A 27,516-nucleotide genomic window follows, 5' to 3' on the forward strand; every position below is an offset into this window, starting at 1 on the left:
AGGACATGTATTGTCTCTGGATATTATATGTATCACTTGTTTGATAAGTGCCTTGCCTAGCAATTTATGTGCACAAGATACTTCAAAAGCACATATATTTGAGAGTTTGCTCTGCACTTATATTTTCCCACAAATGTTTAAAAACAGGTGTGAAAAGTATTGACAAGTCAACCCAAGTTTGATTAAGATATACAGTAATATCCTCATTGCTTCATCAAAGGTAATTAATGGCACTTCGGGCATACAACAAATTTTGTCATTTTCAACAGCCAATTTCTTCCAGAGCATGTATCTAGTGGCAGGAAAGTATTTTGTGATGTTTTGTAAAACAGTATCTCATATTATACCAAAAAAAACCATAAGAAACCTTTTAAAAAACTTTAGGATCGTTTTTGGTAAGAAATCAATGATAACTGCTGCTCTGTTAAGTGTTTTCAGGGAGTGGGTGAAGAAAGTTTTTGTTTTTTTAACTTTATTGTTCAAAATGTAAGTACAGCCAGGAGAGCAAACATATTACATGCATTTTACACAAAAACATTCAGGTTTCCACAACTTTCATACAAACATACAGCTTTCTTAAGGCTTTCAGAGATTTAACTGAGATACATTTCAATTTGTTTGATTAACACGGGGGGGGGGGGATAGAAGATGAATAGAATTAGCATTTATGAATATACAATTTGCCAAATATAATAATAACATTAATTATTAGTTTTTATTTGAGTCCAAGTTGTTATTATAAAACCCAAAAATTATATATTCGAATTTCAGAGTGAAGTTGGGGTGAATATGATTTCTGATAAATTGTAAACACTTCTTCCAAAAAAATTCTAATTTCAGTACAATTCCAAAAAAGATGGTTAATTGCTTTTGGATGTTCTTTGCAAAAGGGACAGTTAGGATCAATGTTTTAATGTATCTTAGCATGAATTGATTAGTGGGGTAAATTTTGTGAATGATTTTAAAAGAAACTTCTTTCATTTTTTATTTTATTTATAATAGATTTTTGGGTCACACTCCAGCCCTTTCTCCAAATGCTGCCGGGAACAAAACGTCTTCAGTAGTTTCGAAGCCGCAAAATAACACGAGGAGAACGAACAACCGTGACGTCTTACCCGAGCTCCAGTAAAGTGAAATTTGATTGGTCACGTTCTGCAACGCGACCAATCAGCTGTCAAGTTACAGCGCTCCGCGCCGCCATGACGCAGTCTGTTTGAAAACAATGGCGGCACGGAGCGTTAGGTCCGAAGATGAAGTCGGAAAAAAGAATAAAAGTTGACCGTAGGAGACATGGACACCCTCTAGTAAGCTAGGCCGACCGCGTCCTCACAGCGAAAAGACCTCAGAGGATCCGGGAGTTGGCGGCAGTGACCCGGCCGAGCCGATAAGTTCAGGTAAAACTTTTGATCTATGGGCATGTTATTCGGGGCTTGGAGGCTACGGGGTTACATTAACCAATTCCGGGGGCTATTTTAAATAGCAAAAATAAACCACATCCTTCCCTTTTTTCAGGAAAAGAGTCTTCATCTGAAGCGATTGAAACATAATCACAGAGGCTGGACGACGTGGAAAAAACCAAGAAGAAGCTACAAGAACACCGGACACGACCCCCCCCCCCCCCCCCCCCCCCCCCCCCCCCCGAAGTTTCCGTATGTATCTTCCGTGTGTAAAAATATTTTGTGCTGAAAAACTTCGCTTTTGTATAAAACTTCAAGTAACCCAGAAACATCATGTCATCACCTAACGGACAAACGTCGAGCAGCGACTTTAACGCAGTAAACAGCAGAGGACGTGACCGTACAGATTAAATGAAGTGCGTGGAGGGGATGGGGGATTGGGGGGTGGAATCCGCGGCACACGTCTGTGCAGAACCGGGGCATGTGATCCGTATGGATTAATCTTGAATGCTCTTTTGATCAATTATGGTTTGGAAAGAAAGTTTCCAATCATTGTACTTCAAGGGGTCGCCATTGAACATTGTTGGTTCGGGGACAGGAATTCTGTTTGCACTTAAAGCGCTTGCGAGCATCTTGACGAGTTCTGCTGTCCCTTCACTCGCAGAAGCAGAGGAAGACTGTGGTGTAGCTGTTTGCATGAATGAGGGATTTGGGGTTCTTGTTCTTTAGCATCTGTCAGTGCAACTTTGTTTGCAACTTCATTTCTTTCTTCTTCCAAAACTTGACCTTGATACACCTGCAACTTTGCTTTTGCTACACTCAGATCCTTAACTGCTTCCAAATGTTTTATTCTTCTTCGTTTTTCTTCAAGAGTCCTTTGCAGAAATGTATGCTCCTCTTCTAATTGGGCTTTCATTTTAATTTCTTCCTCTTCTCTCTGGATCCTGTGCCTAACCTCTTCTGCTTCTCGTTCCAAACGACGTCTCACAACAGCTGCTTCATGTTCAGCAATTTTCTTCTTCACTACTGCTTCCAGATTCTGTATTTCTGACTGCTCTTTTTCTTGTTCTTCTAACACTTTCAGAACAGCTTGATTTGCAGCAACTTCAGCAGCAACTTCTTGTTGTTTACAAGACGAGTCCTTTGAAATATGTGAAGCACTTTTCAAGAAAGACAAAATGGAACCAGATTTTGAGGTGCTAAAGTCAAAAAGAGAACCTGCTTCTGGCCACCCTTGCTCTTCTTCAGCTGGCAAATAACCATCTAGTTGACTTGAAGCTCTTTTTACAACAAACTTGGAGACCTTTACACACCGGTCTACTCTTCGCCTTGTGTCCTGAAATGTTACGCAGTTCTTCATAAACAAGCTGAACATCTGCAGAAAGACCTGTGATATCACCAATAATATCATTTAGCAGCTCGTCTGAAGGTGACACTGCAGACTGTGATAAGGACTGCTTAGAAAACTTAACATGAGATTTCCATTTGGAGTATATGTAGTTAAATATTTGCTGAAGAGACTTTAACTTTTCATCTTGCAGTTCTTTCCCTTTCTCTGTTAGTGTTCTAGCCCTCTGACTTCGTCTAGGTAGCAACTCTTCAGCTAATTTTGGGGATTTTTCTTCAGAATTTGATTCCCCTTGATTATGAACAGCAAAATCACCCTTTTGTGACATTTTAGAAATGATTACCTTTCAATCAAAACACTTAGTTGAAATCAGAAAATTCAATATCTTAAAACAAAATCTTGTATGTTTTTTCAAACACTTATCTTTGCAGTATAAAAATTCGTAAACCTTAACCATGTAAATTTCAAACTCTTAACTTAAAACACTTAACTCACTAGAACACTTAACTTGAGTATTAAACAGTATGCACATTTCTCTCATTTCAAAACACACTTTAAGTTCAAAAATGAAATCCAGATGTAAATATCTTTGTCATGCTTCAGTCCGACGCACCAAATATGCAAGTCAAGAGTAGCTTCAAACGTTTGCGATCGCTTAAGTTTTAACCACTCATCTGACTGTCCTTTGATGTCATGCTGCAGGCGCGTGCTCGCTGCGTGGTAGCTCTTGCGCTCTTTTTCTTCTCCACTCGCGTCGAGGAGCAGTCGAGTTTTCACTATTTCTCCACACCAGGCATTTACAGACGCAAATGGTTCTCATAACGGGTTTATTTGGTCTCTCCAAATCCACCGTGAAAACTGCACATACAAACATAATAGAAACTTCTTATGAACATACATTGTAAACAGACAGTCAAACAAATATAAATAAATCACCTCGTTGGCTGCATGCCGAGATGGGAGTTACTCTTAGTGTCCTCTCATCCACATCTGGTATTCTTTGCATACAAACGTGGTGCTCCTGCTTCCAGCGACTCTCTTCTCTGTCCATACAATGTGCGCTAGGCAAGGTAAGCACTTCCGGTATTTTCAAAATAAAATTACCCTCAAAATAAACTTCTCATAACTTAACCAACATTTATTAAACAAAACACAACAGACTAACAAATGACCGTTACAGTCACACATAACCATCTGATGAAGACTCTGACGAAAACGTTCGTCGGAACATGTCGGGTATGTTTAAACACTACCGTGTCTGATAACAGAAGAACCAAGAAGTCGATTAATAAAACAGACTCTATGAACCTTATTTGACTAACACTTCTCCCCTGCACCATAAAGAGGAACAGCTTCTACTTTCAGCATTGTGTGGTACTCCATCTGCAGCTGGGTGCCTCTCTCTAAATTCCCCATTGGTCCTTCTTAATGGCTAATGTAACTGTAAAAACAAAACTTGCTGAGTAGTGATGTTAAGCAGAATAGTGTGCTATTTTTGTATTAATGTGTCCAGACTTAAGACTCCATCTTCCAGTTATGTTTGTTTTCACCTCTGGTCTTTAAATGTTGTTAAAATTACCTCAACCATGTGACCAATTATCTTCCAGAGCTCACAAGTTAAAAAAATGAAGCAAAATTCTTAAGTTGTCCGTTGTTAACATTCTATTAATACAAAATTAACTGCACTCTGTGAGAAAACTACAAAAGTCATGGTGATACTTTTAAAAGGATCCTGCAATTATAGTTATGTCCACACATGTTGATTAGTATTACAGGCACCCTTACACATTAATACATTTCTTCAAATATTATGTAACAATACGTTTTATGAGGAATCATAATTATGTACGTAGTTAAATTTTCATTCTCATTTTAAATTTTCATTACAGATATAGAGCCTTTCCAAAAAATTAGATGATCAGGGAAAAGTGAATGCAATCAAAAACATAAACTTTCATAGAATACAGATTCAGGGCCCACTGTTTAACTGATATCAAGTTGTTTTTTAACTCCGTTCTTTTAACAGATAAACAGGCAGGCAGGAGAGAAAGAAATAACAGACAAACTGAAAAGGACACACACACAAACAGACAGAAACTCAGGAAACAGATGGACGTAAAGGAAAGATAGATGAGATGCACAAACACAAAGACAGAGAGACAATGAAACAATCAGCGAGACAAAGTACATATATCGCGAGACTGCGGACGAATCTACAAAAGAGACGGCTAGACTAAGAAGACAATTAAGCCAAGAGAAAGCACACTAAGAAGAGATGAGTGAAGAGAAAAGGAAGAGAAAAATACAAAAAAAACAGAGACAGACTGATGTACTAAGAAGAGAGAAAGAGAGAGGACAGACAAACAAGGACAGATATCAGAAAGAGATACAATGACAGGCATGAAGAAAAGGACAGACAAATAAATAGACAGAAGAGACAGATGGACAAAGACATAAACGAGACAGATAGGTAAGCACAAGAGAGACAAGGAAAAGCTAAATTGACACAGCAATTGAAATAAAGAGATTGAAATGATGAAAAAAACAGACATAAGAAACAAATCAATCTCAGATGAAAAGGACAAGATAAAAGATGGACAGATGGAGAAAATAGAAAACACGTGGAGTGGATTGACAGAAAGCAGAGACGGATTTTAAAATGAGAAACCTAAGAAACCTACAGAGGAAACATACGGACAATAGAAAGAGACAGACGAAGCATAAAGACCAACAGAGTAACAGAAGATACAATAGACGTAGCAGAAAGCAGACACATACTGTTCTAGCTACCCAACAGAAGCAGGGTTCGATCTGAAGAAACTCACAGCTCTCAGCAAAGATCTGCCCCCTGACAGCTGGACGAGATCCAGCCCACTGCCACTCTCAGCTGGCCCCCAACTGCTGGTCTAAACAGCCAACTCCATCCTTTATTGCCCATCCCCTTTCTGAAAGAGGAGTTGTACTGACAGGACAGTTCCAGCTTCCCCATCCTTATGTGCTGGTATCTATTACTGATCAGCAGAGGAGCAGATGGACCGAATGGTGATTCTGACCTGCAGCTGTGCTTGATGGATTTAAACCCAGGTTGGACTGGTTCTGGGCCAGCCATTTCAACAAGAACCAGTCCTGTTCTGAGGAAAAGCTTCAACAGTGGATCTTTGTGAATATTAAGTAAGAATCGGCTTGTTTGTTCTGATTGACTTTTGGTGGAATATGTGACCAGTTTTTTCATTTTTTATATATGTGTTGGTTGTATTTTATTTAGTTTATAAACATGTTTTTGATTTGGGTTTCATGAATTCTATATGTGATTTGTTTGTAGATGATTTTGTCCAATTTTAATTTTTTGTTATTTTCTTTTGGTTTTGTTAATTATACTTCAAGGTTGTGAATAATGGTTTTCTTACTTTTCATTTTTGGTTAAAGCTTTTATTGTCAAAGTTGTGTTTTTGTATTTGTGGCCACTGGCGGCCGTTTGTCATTAAGACCCTTCATTAAGTGTCCTAGAACTAAACAATAGTTAAACCAGGGTACTTGTCATTATAAATTAGCTTTCTGCTGACCTACACTGCCTGAATGCGTTCATGAAGTGATACTAAAATTGGTGATAGTCGGTTTGCTATTTGCTTTTTTGATGCATTACTATTTCATTTTTTGTCTTAAACAGATGTTCTATCATTGATTGTGTTTGTCTATTTCTTTTCACTCAGGTTCTAACAAATCTCAACAAATGGCCCTTTTTTGAGTATAGTTTGACTTTGTTTGCTCAGTAAAGGTATCACACCAACATCCCTACCCTGTTCATATTGTCATCACTTACATATCCTGTTTGTAACAAGAAATTCTTACCTTGTTGGGATGTTCCTGATTGAATTGGATTATAAATAATAAAGCCCTGTCTAATGTCTTTTGCTTTTTGTGTAGCGTCTTAACAAAACATTGGCAGAAAACTGGGGCTTAATAAAGGTATTGGATTAAATTACAAAAAAATGTTTATGTGCAACTGACTGTGCTCCAATCTGTGGGAAACAAACAAGGTTCTGTGGAAGCATCCGAGCAGAACCAGCTACACTAAGTGTTTAACACAGCACCAAATCAACGTTGGTTTTTATTTGATAGAAATGGCTTAAAAAGACACAGAACTGGGCTCATTCTAGAACAGGTCCTGCAAAAGTCAAAGCTTTTTGCAAGGGGAGTAACTGGGTTAGATTAGCCACTCAAGACCTGAGTAATAATATAATTATTTATTTATTTTTTGGTGATTGCCCGGCACAGTACATTTCCTCCTAATGGAGATAACAGCTCTTAATGTTTACTGTGTGCCTCACTCTGTCCTCCCTCAGGAATCAGGACCATTAGCTGGAGGTTCCCTTCGCACTGATTGACGCGCTGCAGGAAGTTGACTTTCTCTCACTTGTCAATAATGTATGGAGCTGCAGTTGTATGAGCACGAATGTGGACAATCCTGGATGAAGGCAAAGATGGAGCACATGGTCTGAAGAGGCAAAAGACTCTTATTAAGATGGTACTTCAATGACCGTGTGGCCTGGACTCAGCCTCTGTCAACTGGTATCTGCACATTTCTCAGGGACAAATAGTATCAACCAGTTTACCAAAATGAGAAAACAGAAATTATCAGTTTGCTGACCACAACTACGTGGGGGGAGCATGTGGCTCTGATAGGCTGATTTGTTTTCGTATCTTTTGTCTCCACAGGATGTTGCAGTCTCCTACAAATCCAATCCTTCCAGCCCCTCATAAAGTCACCTCAGATCGTCACCATAATGCTATGGAGGCATATTGGAGGGAAGTGAGAAGCATTGAGGAGGAAGGAGAAGAGGAGGAGGATGAAGAAGAAAGGCAGAGCGTGGATGGTGAGAGTCACTGACAGCAGCATCTGGTCACCTTTGAGGCTTACTGTGCCAGTTTCTTTGCAGAAGTGGAGATGGAGGAGACATGGCTGAAGGAGGCGGGGCTATCTTTTCTGGTGTCAGGAATAACATCGTCAGAGGCATCTCTGCCATTGCCTGAGGCTGTTATTTCTACCCTAACCCACCAGCAAGCCGCCATAGTCAGGACTAGGCTGGACACCTACAATGAGACGTTGAGGAAGAGGAACAGGCAGCCGCTCAGGGATGTGAGGGAGATTTTTGCTGAGGTAGGCATGCACCGCTCAAATGCCTCCCCTGCAGTAAATTCTGTAAATGTTAAGAACATAATCATTTTTTCTGCTTTAGCCTGAGGATAAATCAGCCGAGTTATGCCCCTCCCCTCCTCCACATTCTCCTGACTCCCTTCCAGGTCGATACCACACCACCACCAAGACTATTCGGCGCAGCGCTCACAGAGGTATTTTTGTTGTGTTCAACAGTTTTTTAGGTTATCACGGATCCTACAAACGTCTTCATGCTTCTATAATAGTCTCCTGTGTGTTTTCTACATTTTTGCAGTTCGGTCAACTCCTCCCATTTTTGTTTTTGAAGATCAACTGACTGAACATCCATCATGCAGTTCCCTTAAGGCGCCCCTAGCCAACACCAACCCTTCCGCTCCTGTTCTCTCCATTTCACCTCCAGCATGTTGCTGGAGACGAGCTGATTGGCTGCTGCGAGACTCGCCGTACTCTGAAGGCGTGGCTGAACACAGACTTAGCTCTACCTGTTGGGACTGTCGGACTTTCCAAGGAGACCTGAGTGGTAAACTGCAGGTGAGAAGAACTGCAGGCGGTTTGGCAAGGTTAGCTGACCTAACAAGCTGTTGTGTATATGTGCACGCACACGTGTACATATCTTTATGAGTGTGTATGTCTGTGCGTGTGTACCTGTCATCCCCCCAAAGGGCCTCACCGTTGTGGATGACCTCTCGCCTCGTGACCTCACACGCGTCGGCTTCATCTCCCACATAGAGCTTTCGACCTTTCTGCTTGCTCTGGGTGTTCAAACCAAACGGAGCCGACGTCCACGCACAAAGGCCCAGGGTGCGCCTGATTCTTACATCTTGTGCTGACAGCAGGTTTAAGTGACCAGACATATGAGCTGAGGGCTCTATTATGTGATGAGGAAGAAGAGGTAGTCGTTTCATAGGTTGAAAGTTTGATTGCTTTGTGTTGACCTTGGAGCTTTAACCCTTGTGCTATCTTAGATGACCCCACCCTTCCTTTGACACAAGTGAAGATCACAAATCATTGAAAAAAAAAGGTTCAGAGCACTGTCTAGTGGGTCTAGATCAGGGGTCAGCAACCTTTTTTACTCAAAGAGCCATTTGGGACGCCCCTAATGAAAAGAAAGCACCCGGAGCCACAACCCGTTTTGACATCATTATATATATTATGCATGTATATATTATTCAAAGGTGCTCATTACGTTGATCTTCAAGGACATGACTGTAGATCGCTAGCCAGAAAAGATTGAAAAAAGTACTTCTTTAAAATCCACCAGCCAATCAAAATCCTCACTGAGAAGTACAGGACTTGATTGACATGTACATTGGCCAATCGGACATCCTCTGAAACATACATCACTGCAAATGCACATTATGTTCTTAAAAGGATGATACCGCGGTCGCGTTGGGAGGAGCCACCAGCTGACTGCTGACTTGGCTGGGTCTGGCGGTTTTCAGATGACTTTTGGGCTGGAAAACTGTGACTCTATCTGGCAACACTGGCGCGAACTCTCTGTCATCAGAAAGTTTCTCTGCCCCGCGGCACGTCAAGTTCCCAGCAGAAGATCACTCCGGACCGCGTGTGTCCTCCTGCTATCAGCTCTACAGTTCTCGCCCGATAAATACGAGCTTATTAAGGAAGCTGGTTTTGATGTGGTACGTGCTTCGTACAGCAGATGAACAAACTAAAATAAAATTTAATTATTATAAAATACTTATTATTTTCCAAAGTCGCAGGGAGCCACAACAGAAGGATGAAAGAGCCACATGTGGCTCTGGAACCATGGGTTGCCGACCCCTGCTCTAGATGATCCAACTCCCAATGTTAAAGTGCCTAGGATAGCACAAGGGTTAATGTCTTTACATCAAACAATGACAAAGCTCTTACTGTGTCATACAGTTGTAGTTCTATAAGTGATATTTTAACACAGAAACAATTAAAACAGTAAACTGAGTGTTTTAAAGAAACCTGAGCTTATTTCACAGTTCTGAGGAAGTTCTTGAGAGACAGCAAGCTCTCCAAACAGCACTGACCTACTTCCAGTGACTCACCTGACCCATTAGTTGCAACTAACAAGCAGCTGGTCAAGACTCACAAGCTGTGGTTGCAAGTCGTGGGCCGCGGCTCACATACGGGCTTAATTGCCTTAAGTGCAATTTTATGCAATAGATTGAGCGTTGGTGAGCCTCTTGACATGTGGATACATTTTGTACAAAAAAAATATTCTGGAGATCCCAGTAGTATGAATTTAATTGTTAAAATGAGTGGCTATCCCAAGAACAGGCAGACGGCTGGATGCAATTGCAGCAGGTTTATTTGCCCAGGTAAAAGTCCACAAAGCTAAATCAGGGTCGAATAGGCAGGAGTTGATAAAATCCAGGCGAGGGTCAGGGCAGGCGGCAGTCAAACAGAGTCAAAGACGAAACAGGAAAGAGGAAAAAGAAGATCAGGTCCAGATATAATGTCTGGGAAGGAGGGCAGAGTGACACAAACAATACTTCACACTGAACTTCACTCAGTTCAGAGCTTAAGTATATGGTGTGGTTGATGAATGAATGAGAGTCAGGTGTACGGCATCCAGGAAGTGTGTGCTGGGGTTGCTGGGAGTTGTAGTATAGCTAGAACTCTGGGGGCTGGTCCCGCCGGTGACCAGAGAGGGAGACAGAGCTCTGACTTCTGACAGTGGATATGTAGCAGAAGTGGCTTTGAACGCTGAATTCTGCTGTAAGCCACAACTAATGGGCTTTGGGTCACACCTGACGGGCTGTCACTGTGCAAGTGTTCCCCAGAGCGGAATCCACTAGCAAGTCAAGCCGGGAAGTTTGAACTTAGAGTTGGTAAGTTTTATTTATGGTAAAAAGGGGGGGTTGGAGTTTAATTAAAGAGATATTTCAAAGTTTAGATTTTTTCTGATCAAGTGTTCAAGACATTTTTTCTTCCATTTCTAACTCAGTAACCTTTCTGTGACTCTCCTGCACATTACATGTTTCCAACCACTTTTACGCTTCTATTTCTCTAAAATGTAAAGAACCTTGTTAGTATACAACTTTTGCGATAGATGTTACTCGTGCTACAATTGCAGAAAATATCCCCAGGTCTAATGACCAGGGTATTATGCAGGGGGGAATTGTGCTGATTAGTGAAATAGTTTACATTTTCCTCTGATTCCACTCTTTTTTTCCTTTTTCAGTTCCTTTTATTACGTATGCCTTGATCATCGTCTCAGTTAAAATTTTAAATACCAAAGAACTTTTGATGTGTTTTGTCTGCACAACCAAGAGAAAAACATTTTTTTTTCTGTTTCTTTTAAACTGTAACCTATTTTCTGGTGTTTCACAGACACTCTGTGTCACACAGCTGCTGTACCATCGTCCAGTTCCTGTCTGAAGGCTCTACCATGCAAGGAGGTTTATGGTGAAAAGCATTCAGCACAAAAGGACCACGGCCTGTTTTCTGAAGTTCCTGCATGGGTTTCCTTTATGTGTTCTTAAACTGATGACGTGAAAGCCTGATTCCACCTGACGGTTTGGGAGTCATTTAAGTATATCTATCTAGTCAGCCACCAATTGTGCAAGTTGTCCCACTGAAAAAGATGGGAGAGGCCTATAATTTTCATCATAGGTAGATCTCAACTATGAGAGAAAATATAAAAGGAAAAAATCCAGAAAATTACATTGATTGATTTTTAGAGAATTTAGTTGTAAATTGTGCTAAAAAAAGTATTTGTTCATCTACAAACAAACAAGACTTCTGTCTCTCACAGACCTGTAACTCCTTCTGTAGAGGATCCTCTGTCCTCCACTGTTACCTGTATTTATGTCACCTGTTTGAACTGGTTATCTATATAAAGACACCTGTCCACAACCTCCAACAGTTAGACTCCAAACTCCACTAAAGACCAAAGAGATGACTAAGGAAACTTGAAATCAAACTGTTGACCTGCACCAGACTGGAAGACTGAATCTGTAACATAAGCAGCTTGGTGTGAAGAAATCAATTATTAGGACATGGAAGACGTACAAGACCACTGATAATCTCCCTCCATCTGGTGCTCCCCCCAAGATCTCACCCAGTGGGGTCAAAATAATCCCAAGAACCGTGAGCAAAAATCCCAGAACCACACGGGGGACCTAGAGAATGACCTGCAGAGAGCTGGGACCAAAGTAACAAAGGCTGCCATCAGTAACACACTACACCACCAGGGACTCAAACCCTGCAGGGCCAGACGTGTCCCCCTGCTAAAGCCAGTACATGTGCAGAACCGTCTAAAGTCTGCTAGAGAGCATTTGGATGATCCAGAAGAGGATTGGGAGAATGTCCTATGGTCGGATGAAACCACAATAGAAGTTTAAAGTTTTTAGAAGTTTAAACTGTGTAAAGGAAAGAAAGAATGGGACCATGTATGGTCAGATTTTGAGTGAAAACCTCCTTCCATCAGCATTGAAGATGAAACATGGCTGGGATGACAACCATCCCAAACACATGTTGCTTAGGTAACGAAGGAATGGCTTCATGAGAAGGATTTCAAGGTCCTGGACTGGCCTAGCCAGTCTCCAGATTTCAACCTCATAGAAAACTTTTGGAGGGAGTTGAAAGTCCGTGTTGCCCAGCAACAGCACCAAAACATCACTGCTCTATAGGAGATCTACATGGAGGAATGGACCAAAATACAAGCAACAATGTACCAGTTTGTGAAAACCTTGTGAAGACTTACAGAAAACTGCTGTCATTGCCAACAAAGAAAATAAACGAAGTATTGAGTTGAACTTTTGTTTTTGACCAAATACGTATTTTTCACCATTGTTTACAAATAAATTCTTTAAAAATCAGAAAATGTGATTTTCTGGATTTTTGTTCTCATTTAGTCTCTAATAGTTGAGGTTTACCTATGAGGAAATTGCAGGCCTCTCATCTTTTTAAGTGGGAGAACTTGTATAATTGGTGGCTGACTGAATACTTTTTTTCTCCACTGTACTGTATGTCCATTGATTTTGATAATGCACACCTGGAAGCTCATTGCCCCCATTATGGTAAATGGCATGTACTTATGTAGCACTTTACTGCCTTCTTAGAAGGCCCAAAGCGCTTTACAATTATATACACACCCATTTACACAATAATGGCGCCTCCGCTGGCACCAACCTATAACCACCCTTTTATAACTTATCATAGTGTTTGGATTATATATATCAATTTCTTCTGCCATGTCTTGTGAGTCACAGCCCACTGTCAATGGGTCACGACCTGCAGGTCGTGGGTCAGATGAGTCTCTGGAAGTAGGTTGGAGCAGTTTGCAGCTTCAGCCCCTGCTGAAGATTGTTGGCCTGAATTGACAGATCCCTCAGGTGTTTCCAGACCTTAAGATGTTTTCTCTGGGTCTTCTGTCCTTCAAGTACTCCTGATGAGCTCCAGGTGTCCCATAAAATCACATTTACAATCACATGGAGGTTTTTGTGGGGGGTCCATTCTCTGGTTGCAGCATTGGTACCTCACTGATGATTAGTAGGAGGAGCTACAGCAGATGTTTGTGTCTTTATTGTACTGATGTGGCAGATCAGTGAGAATCACATCGCTAAACATCTTCCTCTCTTTTCTTTCTTGTGGTAGGGGCTTGACCTGTCATGAGTCACCCTACTGTGAAGTAGGAACTTTCAGTGTCTGTCACTATTGGACTAGCTTAGTAGCACTCATAGCTACCCTGATATGTCTGTTTTCTAGAGGGAACAGTATTTGGAGTCACTCTCAAGTCCCTGCTGGAGAATGACAGGAAGAAGTTTCCTGGAGTCAAGATTCCTGTTGTCTTTCAAAAGGTAAACAACGTGATAATGTACAGTATACTAGTGTCTGTTAGAAGGGGTGGGTGTTCTTATGTTTTATTAGTGTACATAAGCAGCTATGGTGTAAAACAAATTTATTTTAATTTAATCTGAATGTAACATTTGATTTAAAGGAAGTGTGCTTGATGAGGAATGACTTAGAACTGTTAATATATTACCAACCATGAACTACCAATGGTGTCTCATATCAGTATTCTTTTGAAAAACTTAGCAGATTCATATTTGGGCACACACAGTCAATGCTCTCAGTCCCTCAGCAGTGTAGTTAAAGTTTGTTCTTTGCACTAAAGTTGGAACACTTGCCTTTCACGCACATAAATAAATTGCTCGCATATCACCACACGGCAAAAAGTAAACCTTGTTTGAATCTGGAGGTGCACACTTGGTTCAAAATAAAACTGTACTGACCGTCAGGCCTCTCACCACAAACGTTTAACCCAAGGCATTGTTCATGACATCAAACATATCTGCTCACACCCAGTGCTTTAGGTTTTCAACTAAAGGTGGCCGTCCTCTCTTTCATGGAAAACAAAACATAAAATGAGAGGATTAAATGTAAATATTGATCAATAAAAATGAGTCAATTTTTCTATGCCTCATAATATGAAATAAGAAAGAAGGAACTCAGGTCAAGTCTATGAATAAATAAAGCCATACATCGACTGTGTTCATAAAAGTATAAAAACAGGCAACTAACAACAGTGTAAATGGAAAAAGGTGATTCTGTTATTCAATGAAATTTGCTGATCAAAAGAATGTTAAGATATACATACAAATAACACAACTAAAAACCACTGGTTTACTGTCACTTTTGTATAATTTGTTAAAACCTACATAGAAAATTTAAGACAAATTCCACGTACATTTCTTCTGTCCTGTCAAAGATACACAATGTATTTATGAAAAAATAGCCAGACCATGCCAAATACAAACCAGCTAATACAAGAACAAGCATTGTTCTAGGTTGTTCTCTTTAGAAAAGGTTCCAACAGGTCTTAGGGTCCACCTAACTTGCACTTGTAGCTTCACAAGTTAACTTTTAAAGGCAACAAGAAAACACAGAACCACAGATGATTTGTGCTGCCTGTACTGACCTCCTTTTGTTGCATAAATGCAAATGTCTTTCTGATGTATAGCATTAAAACCGAAATGATTATCAGTAGAAAAATAAAATGATTAAATGTTTCAAATGAAATAATGTCTAATGAGAAAGTAATCTATATGACTCTGACTTCAATTACCACAACTATTGATATCAAGAGGAATCTTGTTGATTTTTTCATCAGTGACTCGACATTTGCAGAAAGTTACAGTATACATAGATTTCCTTCCATCGAGCATCATCCAATTCTGATCAGCACCACTTCAAACTACAAAAACTTTCAGGACACCATTTCCTTCAATGCAATTGTTTTGTAGTCATCCATACGCCGCCCATTTCTATGATGACCATAACCCTGATCGTTTTTTAAATAATTTCTTTGCTATCTTAAAAAAACAATCCAAGTATTTGAATGGAGCTCAAGTATTCTGAGAAGTTCAGACGGAGCTTGCATTCGCTTTCTGGCGTGGAGCAGTGGTGGTGCTCTAAAGAGCTATTTTTAGAAGTGACGGTGCTGAGGATCAGTATCGGCCCACTTAAATCTCTATTCATACCTGGAGAAGGTGATGTCACATGGAATCATGAGCCTGTCTCTAACAAGCTCCAACTTCTAGAGTCTCTCGTTTCACTTACTGCCAAAATTAAAGCCAGCAACTCTTGTCTGGTGACAGTAGTTTCTCTCCAAACAACTAAAGCTGTAGTTATAGGCCACAATCCTGTAGCCATTGTTGTCTTGCTGAGAGAGCAGGGTTGCTACCGTCACAATGTTTGCATCAGTGTCCAAACATGGCTGAACAATAATCATTTAGTCCTAAATACCCAGAAAACCGAGACACTTATTTTTGCCCCTGAACATAAAATCCATTCCATCAGACAACACCTTGGATCTCTGAGCTCTTCTGTCCAGTTAAGCCTCAGAAATCTTGGGGTGTTTGACAGGTCTATGTCCCTGGAAGGTCACTAAAAACATCATAAAAAACGGTTTTAATCATCTGAGGAACGTGACAAAATTAAAAAGTATTTTGTCTCCATCTGACCTGGAAACAATTATCCACGCTTTTATTTCCGCTCGTTTAGATTACTGCAAGTCTCTTTTTACCTGTTTTAACAAACGTTCCCTAAACCGTCTTCAGCTTGTTCGAAACTCTTCAACAAAAATTATTTTAACAGTAAACTGACAAACATCACTCCTCTGTTTGCTTTACATCGGTTAACAGTCAAATTTCGAATTGATTTTAAAATTCTACTTTCAGTTTTTAGAGCCTTGCATTTAGAGTCAAGCCCCGACGTATTATCTGACCTTTTAACCCCATACTCTTCGGCCTCATCCTTGAGGACTTCCTACCAAAATCTTTTCAGCGTTCCAAAAAACCATTTTAAGACTCGAGGAGATCTCTCATTTCAAGCCGTTGCTCCTTGTCTTTGGAACGCCCTCCCATTGTCGTTGCATTTTTGTTCAGGATAACTTTTAGTGGATTTTAGTCCGTGCTTTACTACGTTTTACTGTGTTTTGTTTTGTTTTTATTTTATTTCTATTTTTTATCACCTCTCTTTGTTTTGATTTGGTTTTATGCTCCTTTTTTAAAGCACTTTGTGATTCTTTCTGGGATAAGTGCTTTATAAATAAAGATATTCTATTCTATTCTCCTTCTTGCAGCCTCTTCCTGACCATAGTTAAGATGATTTCTGTGTATGCAGAGTAATGCACATGCCACATCACCACGTGCCCTCAGTGGCCCCGGAGGCCATCCCCTATAATACAGTCATTTGGATTTTGACCAGCTAAAACTCATGTTGAGACCTGTGAGCCCTAACTGCCACTGGCAACTGTTTCTTCCCTGGCATGATGGTTCACTCACTTGACACTGTAAGTAGTGCAGTATCAGTAGGGACCCAGTCCTCTGGGAGGAATCCTGCAGTCGCCGGTAACAGTCCCTTCTTGACTAGCCAGATGGTTGATCCCGTGTCCACCAATGCACTGCAGGGCTTGACACCAATGTAACAGTCCTAATATAATCTACATGTTGGGCCACAGCAGCGTACAGTTTTTTGTTTCACTTTTATTTATCCCACAATGGGGAAATTGTTCTCCGCATTTTGACCCATCCCCTGGGGGAACGGTCAGCTGCAGACTAGCTGCGCTCGGGGGCGACAGCTGGCTCGGGAGAGCGGGGATTGAGCCACCAATCCTTTGGTTGTTGGACGACCTGCTCTACCGCCTGAGTTAAAGTGCCGCCCAGTTGGGGGTGTAGTGTTGCTAGGGGTAGGAGCTCCTTATTGACTCACCCACACTGGTTTTTCCCAGAGGAACCTGAGGTTTGGATGGGGGAAGTGGCGCTGGGCAGTCTCTGGTAAAATGCCCTGGTTCTTTGCAGCGGTTGCAGCAATATGGAATTATCCATCGCCATGAGATGTGAACAGCCTGAGCTTGGTTAGCCTCTTCGTGCTCAAGGTCATCCAACTCTTTACAAGCAGAACTTCCTCAGCCTTTTCAGCTCCTCTGAGGGTAGTGGGGAAAAACAGCCGTACATGTTGGCAAAATTGTTCCTAGGTGTGAATGTTTGGTTGTGTGACCATGCAACGGACTGGCGACCTATTCCGTTTGTTTATTTGTTTATTTGTTTATTTATTTGGAGCCCCATTAGCTTCCACAAAGTGGTCGCTAGTCTTCCTGGGGTCCATACACAAAAAATACATACATTTTACCAATTTCACAAAAACCAAAACTGATTTCAGAAAATACAGTGACTAATTCATCATATTTACCTTAAAAGCTTCACATGTTAAAATAAGTTAAAACAATTTCATTTTTATACCAGCATATCAAAACACATAGCAACATAACCTCAACAATAATACATAGCATATCATTCAAATTGTTAGTTATTGTAAGTGGTCCATGTATCTTAGTTTTAAAATCTTTTTGAAATGATATTTGTTACTAATAAGCCTTGTCCTTACAGACACTTGATTCCATGCAACAGAAGATCTAAACAGCACTGTTCTTCTCATATAGTTAGATCTTGAAAAAGGAACAATCAAATCACCAGAGCTGACCTGACGAGTTTGATATTGGTGACAATACCCACTGTATAAAACTTTGTTTACCAAATATTGTGGACATTTTTTAAAAATGACATTGTGCATTAAGCATTGAAGACTGAGTTGTACTTTGTCTTTTACCATCAACCAACCTAAAATGGTATGCATCTCGTTCACATTGGTCCAAAAAGAGCAACCAAAAGCCACCCTGGCAGCTCGATTTTGGGCAAGTTGTAATTTTTTTAGATGCCCCTGTGTCGCACTAGACCAAATGACTGGGCAATACTCCAGATGTGACAAAACCAAAGACTGTACAACTGTCCTCATGACTGAAGGTGGACAATATTGCGCACACCTCCAAGCCAGGGCGATTCCTCTGCCCATCTTGGATACTATGTGATTAATCTGATCTGTCCAAGAGAGCTGATCATCTAATTTGATGCCCAGAAGCTTGGTTTTAGTCACTTGTTCAACTAAACTATTGTCAATCCTCAAATTCAGGTAACATGGTGCATTCAATAAATATTTTGTACCGAAAACGATGCATTTTGTTTTAGATGTATTAAGAACCAATTTATTCAACTTAACCCAATTGGTGACTAAATTAAGTTGATTCTGTAGGGCTGTATTGAGCTCTGGCACAGTAGTAGATGCACAGAATAAAGTTGCATCATCTGCATATAACACCACTTCTGCATTTCTAATCTCCTGGGACATATCATTTACAAACACTGAAAATAAAAGTGGACCCAAACAACTACCTTGTGGAACCCCACATGACATAAACTTTGTTTCAGACAAGCTGCCATTGAAGAGGACTTTCTGTGTTCTGCCATTAAGATAATTTCTTATCAGTGAAAGAGCCAATTGTGAAAATCCATAACATTTGAGCTTTGCCAACAGAATATCATGGTCGATTACATCAAAAGCAGCTGTGAAATCTAAAAGTACCGCACCCACATATTTTTATCATCCAAATGTGTTAACCAGTGGTCTACCATATGTACTAATGCCGTATTGGTTGAATGACCTGGTCTGTAGGCATGCTGTGCACTAGTAAACAGATCATTTGAGATAAAGTAATGTAGCATTTGATTAAATATCAACCTTTCAAAAATTTTACTCAAAACAGGGAGAACATGAACTGGTCTGCAGTTTGAAGCAGTAAACTCTGACTTTTCATCCTTAATTAGAGGTATAATTTTTGATTGTTTCCATTGGTCAGGAAACACACCACTGATCAGTGCTCTATTAAAAATATGACATATTGGTTTGTCCAAAACATTTGCAACTATTTTAAGGATTCTACCATCAATGTAATCAATACCTGGTGTTTTATCGTCAGGTAATGAGAGAAGCAAATCTTGAACATTATTCTCACTAACAGTGTCGAACACCAAGGAACAAGCTTTATTTTCCATTGTCAATTGAATATTTTGACAAGGAGAGCTTATATCCTGTGCTACCATAGAGGATCTCAGCTTTTCAACTTTGTTAATGAAAAAGTCATTCAAATGATTGGCAATATCAAATGGTTTACTGACACTAATGCCACCAATTTCCATATTCAAATTAAAAGTCTTTGTTTTTTTGCACATCAGTTCTTGTAACACTTTCCACAATCTTTTACTGTCATTCATGGAACCACAAATTTTTTGTCCAAAATATTTTTTTTTTTTCAAAAAGTTTAATTTTGTAACTTTATTCCTTAATATGCGATAGTTTGTATAATCCTCTACATGTTTAGAGTTGGAAGCCACCTTTTTTGCGTTGTCTCTCCGCTTCATGAGTGATAATAATTCCTCATCTAACCATGGAGCACTATTACTTTTTACCGTTCTTTTACGAAGTGGAGCATGTTTCTCAACAATCTTTCCAAACGTTGCCATAAAAATGTTCAAAGAAGCATTTACATCAATTTCCTGCACAACTGTAGACCAATTCGAACTTTTGATATCATCAATAAATAGATTGGGATTAAAATGTTTATAGGATCTGCGATACATGATTCTTCCACCGGATTTAGGCATTTTTGTTTGCTTTGTAATGGCTATCAAATTATGATCAGAACACCCTACTCCAATAGAAACTGCCTGGGAGCATAAATCAGGAACGTTAGTGTAAATGTGATCTATACAGGTTGATTTAGATGAATTATCCATAGCAATTCTAGTTGGTTGTGTCATGACCTGTTTAAGATTACATGTATTAGCCATTGTAATGATCTTTTCAAACAAAAAACTTTTTTTTGAAAACCAGTCTATATTAAAGTCCCCAAGAAGAAACATTTCCCCACATTTATTTGAGACCATTTCCATATTTTCACATATTTTTTGTAAGTATTCTGCATTGGAGCTAGGTGGTCTGTAACAACAACCGACCAGTGTTGGTTTACTAAATGGAAGATTAATTTGCAACCATATTACTTCGATGTCTCTGCTCATTAACTCTGATTTTAGGGTAGCAACAATATTCTCCTTTACATAGAATGCTACTCCTCCACCATTTTGATTCCTATCTCTTCTGTATAATCTGTACCCATCAACATTTAGCATTGAGTTTTCAAAAGTACTATCTAGGTGTGTTTCAGATAAGGCTAAGACATGAATATTTTCAGTCAAACATATTTGTGTGATTTCATTAATCTTGTTTCTCAAGCTACATATATTTAAGTGTGCTAAAACTATACCTGTTTTGTGGCCCATTTGCAACTAAACACAACATATTTGCATTAATACAAAACTTTGAACATACATGACAATAGACAGTTCTCTTGGTCATTTAATCCGATTATTGCCTCTGTTCATTTACAGGCTAGATAACAAGTTTGTCATACCTTAACTCAGCTCTTTCCCCTTTTTCTCTGGCTGCTTTCAGCTGGGGCAGCAATTCCCTTCTCCTCTGCTGCACCACATCTGAAAAGTCTTCATTGACATATATACTTGTTCCCTTTAACTTTTTGGTTGAGGAAAGGATACGCTGGCGGTCCTTGAACCTGAGAAGCTTGACAATAATCTTTCTAGGCCTTCGTCCTTCTTGAAACTTTCCCAGTCGATGTACTTTCTCAATTTCAATGTTTGAGCCATCTAGACCCAATTTCTCAGACAGCATTTGTTGGATCTTGATTTCTAATCCACCAGTGGTTTCTCCTTTTTCTTCTGCGATCCCATCAATTAGAAGATTAGATCTCCTTGACTGGTTTTCAAGATAGTCCAACTTATGAAACAAGTCCTCCATTTCCTTCTTGAGCTTTGCAATGTCATTTTCAATTGCTTTGATTTTTACATCAGTACCTTTATATGTAGATGTCACCTCTTCCACGATGCCCTGGGTGAATTGTAGGCTTGTTTTCAGTTCATGGACTTCTTTGATAACACCATCCAACCTTTTTGTATTTCCATCCATGATGATCTGAATAAAACTCTTGAAGTTCTCTTGTTGCTGTTGTAGCATTTCTTTGTAGAATTCCTTTTGCTGATCCATTAAATGGCTCAGTGTACTCATGGTCACAATAGCATCCTCATCAAGCAATGTTTTACTTGGTTTGGGAGGCATTATTTCTCACTCACTCTTACCAAGATGTACCAAGGAAATATTAAAGTGAGGATTGTTTTTTAGGCCTCGAGGCCTAGAAGCCTGCAGCCCCAACGTGATCAATTGCAAATGTTAAAGTTCCATACAACCTCAATGTTGTTAGAATCTCCAATACTCAGTCCCACCACTGATGTCAACCAAGTATCAGCTTTATGTAATAATCTCAAAAAGGATTACGTTGATTTTAAGTAGATTCTGAGAGGCCAAGGATTCAGACAGAAGCCACGGCAGCCATCTTGGTCCCAAGATTGCTTGTGACAATAGTTTTTGCTTAAAACAAAATTCCCAAAATTGTGAGTATGTGCTGCATCCGGCAAGTTACAGCAGGCTTCATTCCTCAGGACAGCATAAAATAGTCCCACGCTGGCTGACAAAGTGCACATAGATCAAGCATGTCCAAAGTCCGGTCCGTGGGCCTATTTACACCTTGTAGATGGTTTTCTCCAGATCTCGTGTGACCCCAGTTTTTGTAAAGTCCTGGTATTTCTACAGTGTCTCATGTTCCTTCTTCCTGATGTTTTTACATCGCTTGGCACTGTCACATCCGCCACAATGGCTTTCCTCAGTTCTTTATCCACCACTACAATGTCTGGTTGGTTCTCCATTACCATCTTGTCAGTCTGGATCTGGAAGTCCCACAAAATCTTTGTCTCTCATTCTCTATCATTTTCAGAGGTGTTTGCCACTTTGACCTTGGGGTTACAAGTCCATATACTCCACACTTGTTGCTGTAAACTATTTCAGCCACTTGGTTGGATCCCTGTCACCATCTTACACCCATCAGAGGTGCCTCTTTGCACAGTCTGCACCTTGGGTGTTTTTTGGTGTGGTAGTACTGAACCTCTATTGCTCCGCTGCTCATGACTTCTTCCTGCGCTGCCAAAACGAGTGCTTCAGTGCTGTCCTGTAAGCCAGCCCTTTCTAACCAATGAGAGGGTTTCTTGATATCAGCCACTTCACGTATGGTCCAGTGGTACATCCTGTGTAGGCGCTTGTCCTCCCATGATGTTCTGTTCTCTAGTACTACATATTCTGCTCTCCATTACCTGAGATTTGGAGCAAGATTTATTTAATGATGGTTTGCACTTAATTAGACTAGTCTTGTTAATCATCTTATTGGTGGATTTCATCTAAGCTTCTCTGCCGTTCTCATATACAGTCAATGCTTCAGATGCAATGTACACAATCCTTTGTCTTTTTTTGTTCAGTTTTATGTGACACTTAGGCACGAAAACAGAAATATATGTCCTTTAGTTTCCTTTGATGTTCATTCATGAAGCCAAAGAAAATGAATGAAGTTTATTCATCCATAATTGGTCTCAGGGTTGTATTCAGATTAAGAAAAAAAGAAAAGAAAAATGTGGGAATTTTACCAGAAGCCAGCCTTCAAAAAGAAGACATAAACTTATGCGTGTTAACCCTTGTGCTATCTTAGATGACCCCCCCCCCCCCCCCTCCATTGACGTGTTCCCCCTACCATGACAAAGGTGGATAAAGGTGCAAAGATTTCATGTAATCCATGGACACCAGTGAAGATCACAAATCATTGAAGAAAAAAGGTTCAGAGCGCTGTCTAGTGGGTCTAGATGACCCAACTCCCAATGTTAAAGTGCCTAGGATAGCACAAGGGTTACATGTGAAATAACTACACACTAGATCTTAATTGTGAATTCAACTATACAAGTATGTTTTACTTATATGAGTGACAAAGTAAATTGAATGATGTATTTTTCTGTTCATGTGTTTGTATGTGTGCAGGCTGGGGAGGGGGGTGAGAGTGGGGTGAGGGTACCATCCAGTGTTTCGCCCAAAGTGTCAAACTAGCCAGGACTACCTCTGACTGTAACTAAACATAATTTCCTTAGTAGAACTAAACCAGCATACTAGAAGTGTCACTTTCATAAAATTATTGCATTTAATACTTTGTCGTGTTCCGGGCTGCTGAGGAAAAACATCAAATGTATTGCCATATTTTACCAAAACTTTTATTATAAAGCGTTTTTAATACTTTTAAGTAAATGTAACTAGGCAATATAACTAGTAACTATAACTACTTACTTTTTAAAGTAAGACTCCCAACACTGTATATGTATATCTTTGTGTATGCCTTAATGGGATCACAGGATTTCCGTGACCCTTGAGGATCTTTATATTTACAGTTTTTGAGTATCTTGGAGCAGAGCGGTCTGCAGATGGAGGGTATTCTCAGAGTACCAGCATCAGTGGCTCGATTGAAGGTAAGGCCATTTAAAGACTCACCTAGAGCAGCAGCTTGGCTAAAAAGTGAGAAGTTTAAATAAATTTATTTCAGTTTTCCAAAATCTTAAAGCAGAACTTGATCAGCTCAAATATCTAGGTGTGCAAAGTAATATAAAGTGTAATTCCTACACTGAACCTGTCTTTGTCTACCTGCAGTACTTGCGCAGAGAGTTAGACAGACACCCTGAAGTCTTTGACTGGTCTGCAGTAAGACAGGTGGATGCTGCAGGGCTGCTGAAGCTTTTCATCAGAGAACTGCCAACACCTCTGCTCACTTACACGCACCTGCCTACCTTCCGTTCACTGATTGGTGAGAATACATGCACATTGAAGTGCACTCTCACATGCCTGCAGTTCTATTGGAGGTGAAGGTGACATTTCTCCTTATAGGCATCTCCTCTGAGCTCCATCAGGTCCAAGCTTTGCAGCTACTGACCCTACTCCTCCCGGAAGCCCACAGAGAAACTCTGAGAGTACATCAGCATGCACTGAACACACATAACATTGAAAACCCAGATGTCTCACACAGTTTACTCAAACAAGCATTTGTTACAATGATTACAGGCTCTCCTGGTCTTCCTCCGAAAGGTGGTCTCTCATCAAGATCAGAACCGGATGTCTCTGTGGAATGTCTCCATGGTGATGGCTCCAAACCTATTTTCTCAGTGTAACCATGGTAAAAGACACTCTCTTGCAAAGCAGAGAGAGGAAATGGAAGAGGCAATGGGTGGGGCTCAGCTGATCCAGTTGATGATTCAACACCAGGACCTACTTTGGACCGTAAGACTCAGAAAAGGCTTGCAACACCTCTATGATTTTTCTGATGTCAGTTGTGACATCAATTCCTCTTCCTTGCATCAGATTCCAAACTTCCTGCTGGCACAAGTTAGACAACTAAACCAGGCATCCAATCAAAAACAACTCATTCTGAGCAGAACCAGGACCTATCTGTTGAAGAAAAAGAAAAACCAAAATGATGGGAACCAGGTAAGAATCTACCAAAGTTTAGGAGGCAGAGACCAGTCTTAAGACGGAGGCCACAGCCAATAAGAACATTGACAAGGCAAGGCAAGTTTATTTGTATAGCACAATTCGTACAGAAAGTGATTCACAAAACAGGAAAATGGATTAACATCACAATACATAACAGTGCAAAGATTAAAAACATACATAACTATTATAAAATGTACTTTAAAAGAAAGAAAAGAAAATGAAAAGAGGTGTCTATAAAGACCCTTCAGTAATACACAGGGCTAAACAGAAATGTTTTGAGTCTAGATTTGAACACAGTAGAGGTCTGTTGCAAAACCTCAGGGAGACTGTTCCAGCTTTTAGCTGCATAAGATTGAAATGCTGATTCCCCTTGTTTAGTCCTGACTCTTGGCACCCGCAGGAGGCTGGTCCCTGAGGTCCTCAGAGTTTGAGATGGGTCATATGGCGCTAACTTATCAGAGATGTACTTTGGTGCAAGGCCATGGAGAGACTTGTAAACAAGCAGAGCTACTTTAAAGTCTATTTGTTTGAGCTACAGGAACCCGGTGAAGAGACCTGACCACAAGACTGATGTGATGGTACTTCCTGGTTCTAGTCAGGACTCAAGCAGCAGCGTTCTGGATGAACTGAAGCTGTTTTACAGCTCGTTTGGAGAGGCCAGTGAGCAGGCCGTTACAGTAATCTGATCTACTGGAGACAAATGCATGAATAACCGAAAGAGACAGAGACAGGATATGGAAAGACAGATACAGAACCTGGACAGACATGTATAGAACCAAGATAGACACGCAAGAACTATGAGAGAGAGAAAATAGAACCAAAAGAGACAATAACTGAACCACAAGATACAGGGACTGAACTAAAAAAGACATGCAAAGAACTAAAAAGATTTAGACTAGAAGTAAAGAAGTAAAGAGACCAAAAGTCACTGAAAAATACCAAAAAAAGTGACAGAAATCAGAACTAAGAGAGGGTGATACCCAAAAGAGACAGAGGCCCTAACAAAAAAAGGCAGACAGAATTAGGTGAGACAAGGACCAGAACCACAAAAGACAGAAAAAGGAGACATGGAAAAAGACCCAGATAGACTTAGGCCACAACCAAGTGAAAATGTTACCAAAACCAAAAAAAGACAGAGACTGGGATACGAACAAAGACAAAAGTGAAAAACAGGTTAGGATTGGTTAGAAACAAATAAAACATAGGTATTTAAACCAAGTGAAAATGAGACCAAAGCTGAATGAAAAATAAAAAATTTTAACAAGACACAGAGATTAGAACCAAGCCTTTGTTGTCCATACGTGTGTTTTTGTGTGAGTGTACATGTGTTTGTTCAGATCACAAAGCTGTGTGAAGGTGTGATCCAGGTTCATGCCCCCCAACACACAAAAGTTTCCATGGCAATTCAGCTTGAAGAGAAGACAACAGCTAAAGATGTGACGGCCCGCTTTGAGGGCCAGAACAGGTAGAACATTCTCTGTCGTAGTTGTGGACTATGGGGTAAAAACACTGACTCATGTCTCTCCACAGTCCTCCACAGCACCTCTATGAAGTTGGAGGGAACATTTGTGAGTGTCCCAATTAAATCATCAGCCATCCTCTAGGCGTGAGAATTCTTATGACCAATCTGTCTTTGCATGTTTTTCAGGTGAACGCCGTCTCCACCCAGACTGCCTTCTGCTGGGGGTTTACAAAGTCAATCCCTGCTGTGATTGGGTGATTAAACCTGGACCTGTGTCACCTTTAACGGCCGGAGATCTCAAGTCTTGACTCTAACATAATTCATTGCCATCATTCATCATAGATTGACAGAGAGCTCAAATGAATTGATGGTGCTCATCAAGCGGCCTGAATTCTTCTTCTTTAGGATGGATTGTCACCAAAAGAAAACTATGAACTGGCTGATGAACTTGTGCTCCTCCTGCTGTTTACTGATTGTATCCCCAGTAGAACCAACCAATCACAGATCCTAGCAGACACACACTATAGGGGTGGGACTACATATCGGTATTGCAAACTATTGTGATATTTCAACTCACAAATGGTTCCTGGTTCCCTCTATTCCTTAACTGTTTTTTAAAATAATACCGTAGATGTCTCATGAGCATGACATTAAAGTGGGCAGAGAACAGAAGGAGAAAATAGTCAAGTATTGGAGAGAAAAAAGCTGATTAATGAAACCTGCAAGTTGTAACCCTTGGGCTATCCTAGGCACTTTAACATTGGGAGTTGGGTCATCTAGACCCCACAAGACAGTGCGCTGACCCTTTTTTCTTCAATGATTTGTGATCTTCACTGGTGTCCATGGATCACATGAAATCTTCTTCACCTTTATCCACCTTTGTCATGGTAGGGAGAACACATCAATGTAAGGGTGGGGTCATAGGATAGCACAGGGGTTAATCAAAAGTTTGGACTCACTTCTGCTTCTGTAGTGTGGATGGGACAAAGCTGGATAAAGACTATGCGGTATGCAAGAACTGCCTCACAAAAGTACGCTTCACAGGCAGCACTGTAATTGTACACCTGTAACAACATTAGATGCCCAAAAAGCATTTGATAGAGTATCATGAAAATACCCGATACTGACATTAAAACGGTTTAAATTTGGACCCAAATTTTTTGATTGGAATAGAACAATATATGCCTCCTCCAAGCAGCTCTTAAAGTAGACGGCTTTATATCAGCTAGATTTAGACTGGAACGTGGCTGTAGACAGTGGTGTCACTTGCGGCACTTTTATTCACTATTAGCATTGAACCATTGGCCAAGCTCATTAGGGA

General features: G+C 40.2%; 1 protein-coding gene and 2 long non-coding RNA genes across 3 annotated transcripts; 2 read left to right on the top strand and 1 right to left on the bottom strand.

Moving 5' to 3' along the window:
* Positions 1 to 453: 453 nt before the first annotated feature.
* Positions 454 to 1,568, top strand: LOC111946685. Its single transcript, XR_002872422.1, has 2 exons — positions 454 to 1,394; positions 1,513 to 1,568. It is a non-coding gene; the product is annotated as an uncharacterized LOC111946685 (long non-coding RNA).
* Positions 1,569 to 2,295: 727 nt separating this feature from the next.
* On the bottom strand, positions 2,296 to 4,273 carry LOC105353824. The gene is made up of 2 exons (XR_908549.3): positions 3,682 to 4,273; positions 2,296 to 3,603 (listed from the first exon to the last, which is right to left on the bottom strand). It is a non-coding gene; the product is annotated as an uncharacterized LOC105353824 (long non-coding RNA).
* A 1,338-nt stretch (positions 4,274 to 5,611) lies between these two features.
* Positions 5,612 to 27,009, top strand: LOC101161137 (rho GTPase-activating protein 28). Its single transcript, XM_020702077.2, has 16 exons — positions 5,612 to 5,916; positions 7,089 to 7,314; positions 7,462 to 7,619; positions 7,683 to 7,903; positions 7,983 to 8,094; positions 8,196 to 8,452; positions 8,584 to 8,722; positions 13,625 to 13,716; positions 23,641 to 23,718; positions 23,897 to 24,050; positions 24,131 to 24,213; positions 24,305 to 24,520; positions 24,602 to 24,727; positions 26,071 to 26,198; positions 26,264 to 26,301; positions 26,382 to 27,009. The coding sequence occupies exons 3-16, from the start codon at positions 7,463 to 7,465 to the stop codon at positions 26,501 to 26,503; spliced, it is 1,923 nt and encodes a 640-aa protein (XP_020557736.1). The 5' UTR covers positions 5,612 to 5,916; positions 7,089 to 7,314; position 7,462; the 3' UTR covers positions 26,504 to 27,009.
* Positions 27,010 to 27,516: the final 507 nt, after the last annotated feature.

This window comes from Oryzias latipes, chromosome 20 (assembly GCF_002234675.1).
Source record: "Oryzias latipes chromosome 20, ASM223467v1".
Classification (NCBI taxonomy): Eukaryota; Metazoa; Chordata; class Actinopteri; order Beloniformes; family Adrianichthyidae; genus Oryzias; species Oryzias latipes.